The sequence below is a fragment of the Muntiacus reevesi genome, chromosome 2, assembly GCF_963930625.1.
Source record: "Muntiacus reevesi chromosome 2, mMunRee1.1, whole genome shotgun sequence".
NCBI classification, from domain to species: Eukaryota; Metazoa; Chordata; class Mammalia; order Artiodactyla; family Cervidae; genus Muntiacus; species Muntiacus reevesi.
The window spans coordinates 6,909,627-6,922,718 of NC_089250.1; the positions used below are offsets into that span (position 1 = coordinate 6,909,627).

General features: G+C 34.8%; 1 protein-coding gene across 1 annotated transcript in view; it reads right to left on the reverse strand.

The window, feature by feature from the left end:
* Positions 1-13,092, reverse strand: part of ESF1 (ESF1 nucleolar pre-rRNA processing protein homolog) — a 51,585-nt gene that overhangs the window by 35,746 nt on the left and 2,747 nt on the right. Inside the window, exons 3-8 of the mRNA XM_065920878.1 lie at positions 9,948-10,357; positions 9,173-9,286; positions 7,128-7,228; positions 5,986-6,138; positions 3,395-3,509; positions 1,605-1,752 (exon numbers count right to left, since the gene is read on the reverse strand). Coding sequence (XP_065776950.1) covers positions 1,605-1,752; positions 3,395-3,509; positions 5,986-6,138; positions 7,128-7,228; positions 9,173-9,286; positions 9,948-10,357 — 1,041 coding nt within the window. The remainder of the gene's footprint in view (positions 1-1,604; positions 1,753-3,394; positions 3,510-5,985; positions 6,139-7,127; positions 7,229-9,172; positions 9,287-9,947; positions 10,358-13,092) is intronic.

Sequence of the window (13,092 nt, forward strand, 5' to 3'; positions counted from 1 at the left end):
AAAGTTTTAGAAGTAAAAATATATGATATGAGGTAGTATGCTAAGACTTTATATATGTTATCTCAATCTTTTCAAACACGAGCAGGTATTATCATGATCCCCATTTCACAGCTATGAAAAGAAAGGCACTGGGGCAAAGAAAATCTAACCCAAGCCTCCAAGTTATTTTAAAAAGAAAAAAGAAAACTTCAAAGAACTGACAAATTTGCAAAGAATTACCAAATCAGAATTAAGGAGAAGATGATCATTATTGAGAGGACCCCACTGCCCTGAATGCACGTACTGGTCTACCAAACAAATAGACCTGAGGCTAACTGACAGTGCTGGCAGTCTCTCAGGCCAATAAGACAAAAGTTAAAGAACTAACTAGTACCCCATATTTAGGAGGGACCCCGAAAGATACACTCCAGGGAAAGGATCAACCAGCAGGAGACTAGCACAGAAAGACAGTAGATAAAAAAATATAGGAGAGAAACAACATGGAAGTTACAGTGAAAAGATATAATATATATTTAATTGGAGTCCCAGAGAAGGTAAAAGAAATACCTGAATAGATAATGGCTGAGAATATTTCAAAACTGATTAAAAGATACCATGCCACAAATTCAAGAAACCCAACAAACCCAAAGCATAATAAATTAAAAAAATCTATTCTTAGTTAATATTAAAACAGCAGAAAGACAAAAGGAAAGAGAAAACTTCTAAAAACAGAGAATAAAATCCAGACACCCTTCAAAAGACTGAAGAAAGTAGAGTGACAGTTGACGTCTCAAAAACAACAAAACCAGAAGCCAGCAGAATATTATTATCAATGTGGGAACAAGAGGACTGTCCACCTAGAATTTTTTTTTTTAATCATGAAAATATATTCATAAATAAGGACATTTTTAGACTAAACTAAAACTCAATTTTGGAAATTACCACAGATATACTTAAGGTAGAAAGAAAATGATCCCAAACAGAAGTATGAGATTTAGAAAAGAACAAGGAGCAAAAGAAGTAGGGAAAATGTGAGTAAATGTAAACAAAACAGTAATATCAATGTACTATGGGACTTAAAAAGTAGAGTACACAGAACAGCATGGAAGTCTTTTAAGATTCCTTGTATTCTCTAGGAGGGTAAAAATGTTAATTAGTATTCAACTTTAATAAGGATGCAAGTCACGGTTTCTAGGATGATCACTAATGAACAGAGAGAGTCTACTTTGTAAACTAACTGAGCAGAAAAATGGTATGTAAAAAATAATCCAAAAATCTTAGTTTAAAAAAGGGATGGTAATAATGCATTTTACTAGTTTAGGTGATTGCATAACTGTAAGAATCATGTGTAGTGTAAAAGACCAGACCCTTTTTTTGTGAGGTCAGGGTTTTAAAAAAAGTGTCTTTGGTTGAAGAAATTCAGGCTAAGAAAATATCTCTAAGTAAAATATTTCAATAACTATCTACCAGTATATACAATACTGCACATGTAAGCATACTTCACAGACAATTTAAGGATTAGATACTCTCTTTCAAGCTACTGCCAAAGACATATTGTCATTAGTAAGTCTAGATTAAGTATTCAAATATTTACAAAAGTAGATCACCAAAAGACAAACAAGTACCTTGCGGTTCTTCTTCTATTTCCTCTTCATCTTCACTGGAAGAAGCTAAATAGGCTTGAAAATCCATGTCCAAAAGCTCTTCCTTTTTAAATTTCCTGTTGAGTGTTGTAATTCTTTCATGATCAGTCTCATCCCAAGTGATCTCCACCTTCCACCAACAAATAAGAAAAAATAACAAATAAAAATGGAAATGTCAGCAACCCAAACTTGTAAAGAACACTTATTGTTAACGTGGATGTTTAACAGTAAACTAATGAAGACACACTAAAATCAATAACATATAACATGCTTAAGGCAAAAGTTTCTACCTGTGGAAAGGGAACCATTTCAATTAACCTGTGCCGTTATCCGAACTCTCTACTATATGCAAGGCACTTCATTACTGGGAGTAAAATTCATCAGTATATGGACTGACTGTGGTGAAAATAAGAAAGTGCACTAGTGAAAAAGTTAACATTATTATGAATGAGTCAAACATGTTTTTCACCTGGAGTTCTAGGCATTTCAAGAGGTCTAAAAACTGAAATTTCCTGATAAAGCTTTTAGAACAATCTCAGTGTGGTCCTTTTTCCAAAAGAGATTAAAAGCCACTGATTAGAAAGGCATTTACTGGTTTAAAGTACAGGAAACCCTCATGACACAGGAATTTATCTATAATATGATTGGTCTGGTGACATACTCCTGTCTTCTACAAAGCCCCCATTCTCAGAGTCTTGTTAGAGATTTAATCTCCATCACAGGGCGGGTCCCACATCCTTACTTTTTTTCCCCTCACGCTAATCTCCCCAGATCAGAACAAAAGGAGTACTGATTAACTAAAACATCCAATCCTTAAAATAACTGCCATTGTTGGAGAAATTACAGCTAGTTCCACAATTCAGAATTATTCCCATTCTGATAATTAAGACTGAGCTGATGACCACAAAATCACTTCTGAACTGAGACAGATGTGGATGATACAGCCAGGCCATAGGAACTCCAGACTGGCTGACTGGATAGGCCTGCCTATTTTTCAGGCTTGAAAATAACACGATCCTAGGTTTGATGTGACTGAATCTTTCAGACCTCACTCACTGCACACTGGGGGGGTTCCCCTATCCTCAGTGACTAATCAAGGCCACACGGTACCCACAGGCTGAGGGTGGTAGATGCAGCAGCTCTCTGCCCCCGGGCTGGCCTCAGAGGAGCAGGAGAGGCAACGAGAGGCCCGCGTGGCTGCTGCAGGGTTCAGCTGTGGGTAAAAGGTACATGGGGCAGGAGAGCAGACAGGCGAGGCAGCTAAGTAACAAACTAATTCAATAAAAATCTTCTGGCTGTTTGTTATTAAACATTAATGTGACATCGAGTAGTCCAGAACTGTTCTACTTCAATTGTTTTTACAATTTGGGGTCATATCTACAGAAAAAAATGTGTTCCTATTTTAAATGTCCACTGCTTCTAACTATGATTTGAAGTAATGTTAGCTTGTTCCCCCTACTCTGTAGGATACTAATAACTGACATATTACTTATTAAAGAATCTAGTTAAGTAAGACTGTATAGGAAAGATGGAAGAGAAAAAAGAAACATTTGCAGGTAATTGACTCAGGCTTAAAGGCATAACAAAAATCTGGAAACAGGTTCAAATAGATGGGGTAGATAAAAATGCAAATACACTTGTGTTTCATTTCTATTTGTACTTATGCATTAAAACTTTGAATACTTTCCATTTCTAAAGATGGTATAAGTAAATAACAGTCTTTTCTTAAAGCAACGGAGTCCAGCTATACACTTTCTAAAGTGAAGAAATACCGTTGATGTTCCCATTGCAGCAGATGTGAAATATTTTGGTTTATATGCTGTTAAATCCACTTCTGAGGCTACATCCTTGGGCTCATCATCAAAAGTAATATCATCTGGTATAAACCTAAGAAACAAAGGAAAAAAATGAATTCATTTAAACATACGCTGCAGTGATAAACAACCAGAGTTTAGATTGTCTTCTAATTAAGTATAGTTTATACATACATACCACATAGAGGTTCTACAGAACACACATGCAGATGAAGTAAACAATGCTACAAATAATCTTGGCACAAAACTTCTGAAGTTCATAAGCTATAAATCTGTAATTCCACTAAATCTAAGTGAACTCTGTAGGTAGAAACCCTGCATTAAGAGTCAGTTAATATGAATCTGGTGTAAACACACACGAGTCCCTCGTGCTTCAAAAAGACCTAGATTCCTGATAACATAGTCACTGACTTGCTTCATGATATTCTGAAGATCAGACAGAATTATTAATGGGGAAGTACTCTGAAAATAAACTATCATACGAACAAGATATCACTGAAATAATGAAAAGCTTAAGGCTGATTCTTCAACACTAAAAATCTTAACATTATCTTATAATTTCTGTCACAAATAATAGCAGTTAAATGTAAATTAGTTACTGTAACTGTGACAATTCTTAGCCATCAGGCTAATGAATGGGAGGAAAAAAGCCAAGAGGAATGATCCATGGTTATTATATTTAGGTTTTGTCATTTTTATAAATTTTATTTCCACACACACAAAAAAGCATGAGCCATATATTGCACCAAAAATGATATTTGAGGGAAGGAATGAAAAATTAAGGTTCATTAGGTCTACAGAATATCCTCCACCACATATACTTACGCTTAGAATTAGTAGAAGAAACATAAACATCTGAGATCAATATTTTAAATGTTGTCAATAGGCATGATTTTGAGGCAGATGAATAGAGTTCCCTAGATAATAGGATAGCAGTAGCAAACTCAACTTTCTTTTATGAAGTTATACATGACAAAATAAAACAGGGGATGTAAGTTTTTTCCATGGTCATTGATCTTATTTTCTAGGTACTGCCAGAGGTTATTCTAACTGAATGGAAATGTCCCAAAAAGAAAAAGAAAGAAAATGATCCTGAGAAGAACATGTAAACATGAACTCATGACAGGCAGTTTGACATTCTAATGTTTAGTGAGTATAATGAATACATTTAAAACAAGCACCTCCTTTTGAAATTATTAAAATGAGAAGGAAACAGCTTGTTTGATGAGATAGGCCCTTCTTGCTATATACTTAAGCATGCTAAAATCTTAGCCCAAACTATCAATTCAAAAAATTTTATTTGTATTTTTCTATGAGTCAGAATGCTTTTGAAGTATGAAAGTCAGTGAGTATCAACTGATGCATTTTTTTTCCCCTAAAATATTTCATCTTGACAAGAAAGCCTCTAACAAACTTGGATACCAAGAAGTGATTTCTAGCAAGAGGGAGGTTCAAGAGGTAGAGGATAAAACAAAAAAGAAAAAAAAAAAGAGTCAATGATTGTGAAGCACGCTCTTAATATATTGATGTGTCTACGTATTAGCTGCTTAGTTGTGTCCAACTCTTTGTGACCCCACGGGCTGTAAGCTGCCAGGATCTTCTGTCCATGCAACTCTCCACGCAAGAATACTGGAGTGGGTTGCCATTTCCTACTCCAGGGGATCTTCCTGACACAGGGATTGAACCCAGGTCTCCTGCACTGCAAGCAGACTCTTTACTGTCTGAGCCACCAGAGAAGCCTTAATATACAGATACTTAATTTAAAATTAAAAATCTTAAAAAAAAAATGATTTCTACTGACAGTGTCACAGTAGAATGGTTTACTGGGTTCAAGGAACTAGGCCAATGATAAAATGGTACAAGTTTAGCTTCCTGGTTTCCTTGGAACAGACATTCCCAACCATCTAAGGTTTTCAGCTTGGGTCAGTGAAGCCTGAGCACATGGTGGAAATAATGCCCAAGTCTGAAGACAAGGCCAGCAGGACCATCTACTCATCAGCACTGTCCAATAGAACTTTCTATGATGATGTCATCAAAGTTCTGTTTCTGTTCTGCCCAACATGTGGCCATTAAGTACTTGAAATGTGTTCAGTGTGACTAAGCAAATGAATTTAAAAATTTTAAGTTTGTAATTAAATGTAAATAAGCCAGACATGATCACTGGCTACTGTACTAGACAGCACAGATCGAGAGACACTAGTCTATTAGCAAATTCCCTTGCCTCCACCTCAATGCTTTTGATAAAGTTACTTCACTCTGGTTCCTAGTTTTAAAACACAGTTGCCAAGAAATATTACATAAAATCCGCCATCCTAAAAACACACCTGACATACCTGAAAGGACATAAATGTGAGGTGACTTCTATCTAATACTTAGCATTTTTTCATTTCAGTTTTCTTTCTTAAGAGTGATTTTCTACGAGAGCACTCTGCTGAGAGCGAGAAGTCCTCTTAGAAAATGGAACAGCAGCGAGCACTGCCAATTCTAACATCTCAGTTCTCACAGTCACATCGAGCTACAAGGTTACCCTGGTACCACACACTAGTTACCTTAGATCTACAAACGAACAACTGCTTTCGAATTCCAGGCCATCACAATCCTCATAAATTTTAGCGGCTGTTTCAGGAGAATCACAGTCTACTACTGCATAATAGTATTTCAGTCGTTTGAATTGATAATCTCTCAGTTTTTCTCTAGAGGCCCTAAAAAGGGGGAAAAACTCATTAGGCTTACTTAAACAGGAACACAAATACCTCTCTTCTTGTAAAAAAGAAATGTAACCGTTCCAAGAAAAACATATTACAAACTGGCTTTTATTATAATCCATCTTCCTTTATGAATAGCCTTCTTGCCTAACATTAAATACTGAAGCGCAATTTATTATTTTGACAAGGTACAGACTAGGGATTTTGACTGGAATTTTGTATTTAGAAAACGGAAGCAAGAATTACATGTGGCTACCTATAATTTTAATTGTTAGAACAGATTATTTTTTGTTTGTTGTTTTATTACCATATACGGCTTTCTCAAGTAAATCCGCTGATGAGGACCACTGTAGTATAACATATGCTAGAAAAGCACTAGCTTTTATTATAAACAAATACCTGATCTTATAAAACTTTATTCATGTGTTGTCAAGACTAAATGGTATTTAAGTTCAACTTACTTAACTACAGCATATTCTTTGAGGGTCTTCATCAGGCAAATAAAAATTTGCCACCAATTTTTATTAAATGCATATATAGCTCCACCTAGTGGATTCAAAACTACTTAAAGTTTATTTCTCTACATTATGATGATTAAGAACTTTCTCTATTATTCTTGCATTCTTGTATTTTTCTATTTAACTAAGAAAAACTATATAACTTGGAGGTAAATAGTTTCAATGCCCTTTACATAGAAATCAACATCTAAGAAAAAAAGCAAAACCTACTGATTCAGGTTTAACCATGAAGTGTTTTTCAAAACTGCAATAATTACTTTCATGAATACAGAAATATAAATATATACAGAAAATGTGTTTGGAATAGTGTGCCACTTCTGGCAGACTTTAACATTCTTTGCAACCTGTTTTAACCATGAATGGCACAAATATAAACTTTAGTTCCAACTATGAAAGTGACCAGAATTCTGAATTAGTGATACAAACTCATATGAAGTTTAGTTTTTTTTTTTCCAGAGTGTTTAATACCAGTCCTTTTCAGGAGCATCTTCAGGAATGCTTAATAACTCCACTGGTCCTTGAACATGCTCTTCCTTCATCCTCTCCTTTCCAAACTCCGAAGGATATATCTAAACACAAAAATATAAGATCAAAGTAATTTATACTTCCCTTTTCTCAAAATATACTGACCTTTGAAGGTCAGGAACTCTAAACAACTGGACAGAATGCAAACAGCAAGAATGGCACACACATACATGCTCCCGTGTGTGAAAAATGACTGGATAAATAATTTGAATTAAATCTTTGGTATTTTTTTAATCCTGGCTACTTTTGAGAGTCAGGAAATATAATCATATTAACCTTCAGTGTTTTGTTACCACCAGGCTTAATATTCATTTATTAACTAATGTATGCTTTTTTTAGTTGTTTGAAATATGTAATTTATCGACTAGGGAATCCAAGTTTTTCTCACTAATCTAAGTTGCATAAAACAGGTTTTGTTTTTCTTTCTATGAAGCCAAGCCAGGTTTATTCTAATACATCTATAAATAATACTATATTTAAAAATAATTAATCCACAATGCATGTAAGATAGGATGATGCAGGGCAACAGATTTAAACCATAACAGCTTTCAATGTAGAAGTTTTTAGCATATATGCAGTCACATATGTTGATTCTTTGTGGTTTTTCCTCTTTATAAGTCCAGTGATTCCTACTATTCATCTCCTAAAACATAAGATTTAACAAAAACACCATTCTATTTCAATTCTGCCTATAGGTTGATTTTTAGTTTTTTCCTTACTTCATCTGGCTATCATTTGGCAAAGGTGAAAGTGAAAGTTGCTCAGTTGTGTCCGACTCTTTGCAACTCCATGGACTATATTTCTCCAGGCCAGAACACTGGCGTGGGTAGTCTTTCCCTTCTCCAGAGGATTTTCCCAACCCAGGGATCGAACCCAGGTGTCCCACATTGCAGGTGGATTCTTTACCAGCTAAGCCACAAGGGAAGCCCAAGAATACTGGAGTGGATAGCCTATCCCTTCTCCAGGGGATCTTCCCGACCCAGGAATCGAACCGAGGTCTCCTGGATTGCAGGCAGATTCTTTACCAACTGAGCTATGAGGGAAGCCTTAGTTGTCCCCATCCTTCTACCCAAGCCTATAAACTTCTCCAAGTTTATAATGTTATAAAAAGTTGTGATGTTATAACTGGTAGGGTACATCCTTTTACACTGATATGATTTCTCAAAGACTTATGAGTCATTCTCACTTGTTTATTCTTTTAGATGACTAGTGGCAACCTTTTTCTTAACTTTCACTTGCACTGAGATTTTGACTGAAACTATACTAAAACTATAGAACTGATATCTTAAATATTTAAACTGAACAACAGTAATTTACAGTTGCTTCAGGCACTGTAGTAAATACTTTGTATGATCTCCTTTTCATTGAATCCTTACCACTACCTTAAGAAATACTACTGTTGTATCTACTTAAGAGGAGAAAACACATTTGAGAAATAATCAATAAAATGCACAAGATCATATAGCATGTGTCAGAATCAAGATTTGAATACAGGTCTGTCACACTGCAAAGTCTAGAGTCTTAATCACTATGTGGGCTTTCCAGAAATACGGTATCTCAAAATTTTTCAATTATTATTTATCAAGTGTTATAGCTTACTTCATATAGGTTGTGTTTATAAGGTAATCTGTAAGATTTTTATATATTTCTGCTGGTAGTAAAAATAGACTTTTACTTGTTAATGTTACTAATGAATCATTTTAAAAAAATATTTATCTTATACCCTGTCCCTTTACTGAGCTTTATTATAATAAGCTTTTCAGCTGATTATTTTGGTTTTCATAATTAAACGCAATCATATAACAGATCAATAATTTTACCTGTTCCTTTCTCACCTTCACACTTGTTTCATCAGTTTTCTGTCTAACTGTACTGGAACAACTTTCAGATTAACTACTTTCCTTAAAAGGAAAACTATGACTATTAAAAAAAGGGATTTAACTTGGAATGCTTAGAAATATTTACTTCAAAATGAAATAAATTCTCACCTTTACAGAAAATATAACACCTCCTTTAGGTTTAAATGAATTGAACAAAGCCAGCAAATCTTTTGCCTTCAATCTATCCCAGTCCATGTTGCAAACTGCTAATCGACACGTAATCTAAAAAATGACAAAAGTTACTTATTACATAATCTAGATCATTCCCAATGCTTGCAAAATTAAGACAGTAAATATAATGCCTTCTCCCCCCAATCCTGAAATCATTAATATAGTATTTATCTAAGTGATTTCTTCTCTAAGTGATTTTCTAAGATAATCACTAAGATTATCTAAGTGATTTCAGTATGTAAAAGGAAACTTCTGATGAGCCACACAAGAGTAAAACTGTAAACAGAAAAGCACTTTCTCTTATTTGGTTCTTAGTTTTTGAATCAGAACATGAGGATGGGTTGATTCTTTAACTACCAAGTTTGTTAAGCTATTTTGCCACCCATGAGTGAGTAGGAAACTTTAATATATATTAATCTATAGCATTTTTAATAGGTACAGTAGGAACTGATACACACTTCTAGTTAAAACAACCATTTTCTAAAAATTTCACAACTTCTAATTATTTATATAGAAATTCACCCCTAACTGCTGGAACAGATATTAACTTTAAATAGGTATATTCTGTATCAAGAAGTTTTAACTAGAATCACCATCAAGAGTATTATTTACCAATAAAGCTTTACCTTATCAATTTAATGACATTAATCCTACCATCCATAACAGCTACTTGTACTTTTGATAAAATAATCTTATTTATTCAAAAGTTTACCTCATCAGCCCGAGGAGCATCTTTATCTAATTCTCTCCAAGCATGCTCAAAACCAGATTCCTCTGGAAGTAAATCTGCCATATCGTCTTCATCTTCAGAACTGGTTTCTATATTTCCTTTGCCCCTCGCAAGATCAGGGCCACTGTCACTTTCATCATTATCCTCACTATCCTCATCTTCCTCATCATTTTCAATTACATCATCATCATCATCATCATCATCTTCTTCTTCATCATGAAGATCAGCAGCAGCAGCCCTACAAATGCCTGTAATTTCATCTTCAGATTCTTCATCACTTCCCGTTTCACTAGCACTTTCTGAATCTTCCTCCAGAACATCTTTGTCAAACATTTTACCACCTGTTGAGTCTTCATGACCATCACTGTCTCTTGCTATTATGAATGGAACCACTGCAAAAAGGTCAAAGGAGAAATTAAGAAAATGTAAACACTGAATTAAATTAAATCCAAGTTATTTTGACCTCAAATCCAGTAAAAATATAATTTCCATGAAGCAGACTAAAGGAAAATATAAATTCAACAAAATTCATGCCTAACCAAATGAAGTTTTGTTAGGAGGAAGAGTAGGAACTAAGCTTTATTTTAGTATCACAAGAGTGGGGAGTAATAAAAGGTAACTAAAAAAAAGCTTTAAAAGGGCATTAACCTAAGTTCTATAAATGGGATCAGAAAACTACCACAATTATGAAGGTAAATTAGTATGAGATAAACATCAGAATTCACTTTTAAACAACTTGCTTAAAATAACACCTTGGGGACACATTCCTATCTAGTATTGCAGTATTTCTTAAGCATCAGTTATTATCATACAATTTTCATGATTTCTGCCTATCATTGACATTTTTCATGAAGTTGAATGTTTTTTTAATTAAAAATATTAGCTTGTTCTAAACAATATCCCCGAAGTTACAGATTTCATATATCTGTGATGTGGTGGTGATTTTTTTCCCCTAAGATGTTGAACCACATAACTATTAATATAAAAATAGTTGAAATATCACCTGATAAGAAGACATCGTCTCACATTTAACAGTGGTACACATATCACATTTGGGGTTGTATAACAAACTGAACAAATTAAACAATCTAGTATTTTAATATTTTCGACAATATCAAGTATACTCGTAACATTTATTCATTCCCTAAATATTTGTTCAAAGCCCACTGTGTACAAAACCTTATTTTAAATAATGAAGGAACACAAAGAAACAAAAATAAGCTAATAAATAAATAAACAATGAGGGAATACAAAAATAACTGCCTCTGTTTCTAGATGACAATGCTCTGGTAGTGACTGCAAATATTACTACTTACTTACCTATTTTTTAAAAATGCTTTATTACTTTTCCTCTGATTACAAAAGTAATGACTGCTCATTGCAAAAGAAAAACAAAAAAATATGGTTTGATGAAGAAAATAAAGATGACTAGTAACTTTTCATTTAGAAGTAACTGGGTGGTTATTTTGGTATGTAACTCTGAATTTGTTTCCAATGATACACCCACTAATTTGTTTTTAAGTAGCTGGTCATACCATCTACTCAATTTTGTAACCTATTTTTAAAACTTCATGTGTCACAGACATATTTGGATGTATCGTAACTCATTTAAGGGATTCCTTGACAGCTCAGTTGGTAAAGAATCCACCTGCAATGCAGGAGACCCCAATTTGATTCCTGGTTTGGGAAGATCCACTGGAGAAGGGATAGGCTACCCACTCTAGTATTCTTGGGCTTCCCTTGTGGCTCAGCTGGTAAAGAAACTGCCTGCAGTGCGGGAGACCTGGGTTGGGAAGATCCCATGGAGAAGGGAAAGGCTGCCCATTCCAGTATTCTGGCCTGGAGAATTATACAGTCCATAAAGTCACAAAGAGTCAGGACTGAGAGACTCTCATTTTCCCTTTCTTCCACTAATGACTTATGTTACCATTTTTAAAATTTCAAAACAGGGCTACAGTCCACGTTCTTTGCACACGTCTAATAACTTACTTAAATTCTTAAGCACACAAGTGCTGGGCAACATTTTAAAATGACATATAATATCAAACTGCAGCTCCTCACATCACCTTTACCTCACAGCACTTAAAAAGCCCCTTGGGCACAGTAGTTGTTGGAATGGTAAGTGATGAATAATAATGAGCAAAAGATGGTGATATGTGGAGCCACTTAATCTCTACTTATAGATAATGCTTTTCCTGGATTGAGGAACCAATGAAAATTATAACAAGCAACAAGGTGGGGCAGAAAGACTCAAAGACTTGGGTTACAGGTCTGTGTATCCTCACATAAATCACTTTAACCTTGTTTCCTAAGTAACGTAATTTCTCATGGTTATTGAGAAACTTAAGATAACATAAAATAAATCCAAAGAATTACTGGACATATTATGTTAACCCAGTACTCTAAATCTACTGAAAAAGGAAGCTAGACTAACTTAGCTCACAAACGTAGCATCAGGCCAATCTTGCTACTGTTCCCAATCTGATTTTATTTTTCCTTTTCAGTAACCAGACTTGCATCCCTTCTCCCTATACCTCAGTTTGCTGCCTGGTTCCTCTACAAATGGAATGAGATCTCACTCCTGACCCCTTAGTCCCTGTTATTTAGAATTCTGTCCACTGCCTGATATTTCCTACCTTCCCAATGTGACCATGGCCTGTCAAGACATTTCTGTCTTTTTCTTGATGGCTACCCTGCTAGGGTACTGTAACCATAACCACCCTTTGTCTGGCTTATCTGAACATCACCAGTTTTCAATTACAACACCAATGATCAGCAACACCAATACTCAAAATTTCCTGCTGCCAGGTAGGACAATTATAAATAGCTTAGGAAACTTGTAAACATGAACTAGAATCAGACATTTCTTACTTAGTATCAAATAATCATTTCTAGCTTTATTATTCACTCACCCCTTCAGACATCTTATTATCTAATCAAACAGGAATACTGATCTCTTCTGAACAAGCCCCACCAAACACCTGCTCAAAAAGTTCTTTCCATGTAGGATACTCTGGATTCCAAACTTAATTCTTCTAAACTCCAACCAAAATAGCACTTCACCTATGAATTTTACTGATTACTGTATCTTGAGTAACCTCTTCCTCCAAATTCTCAGAGGCCTTTT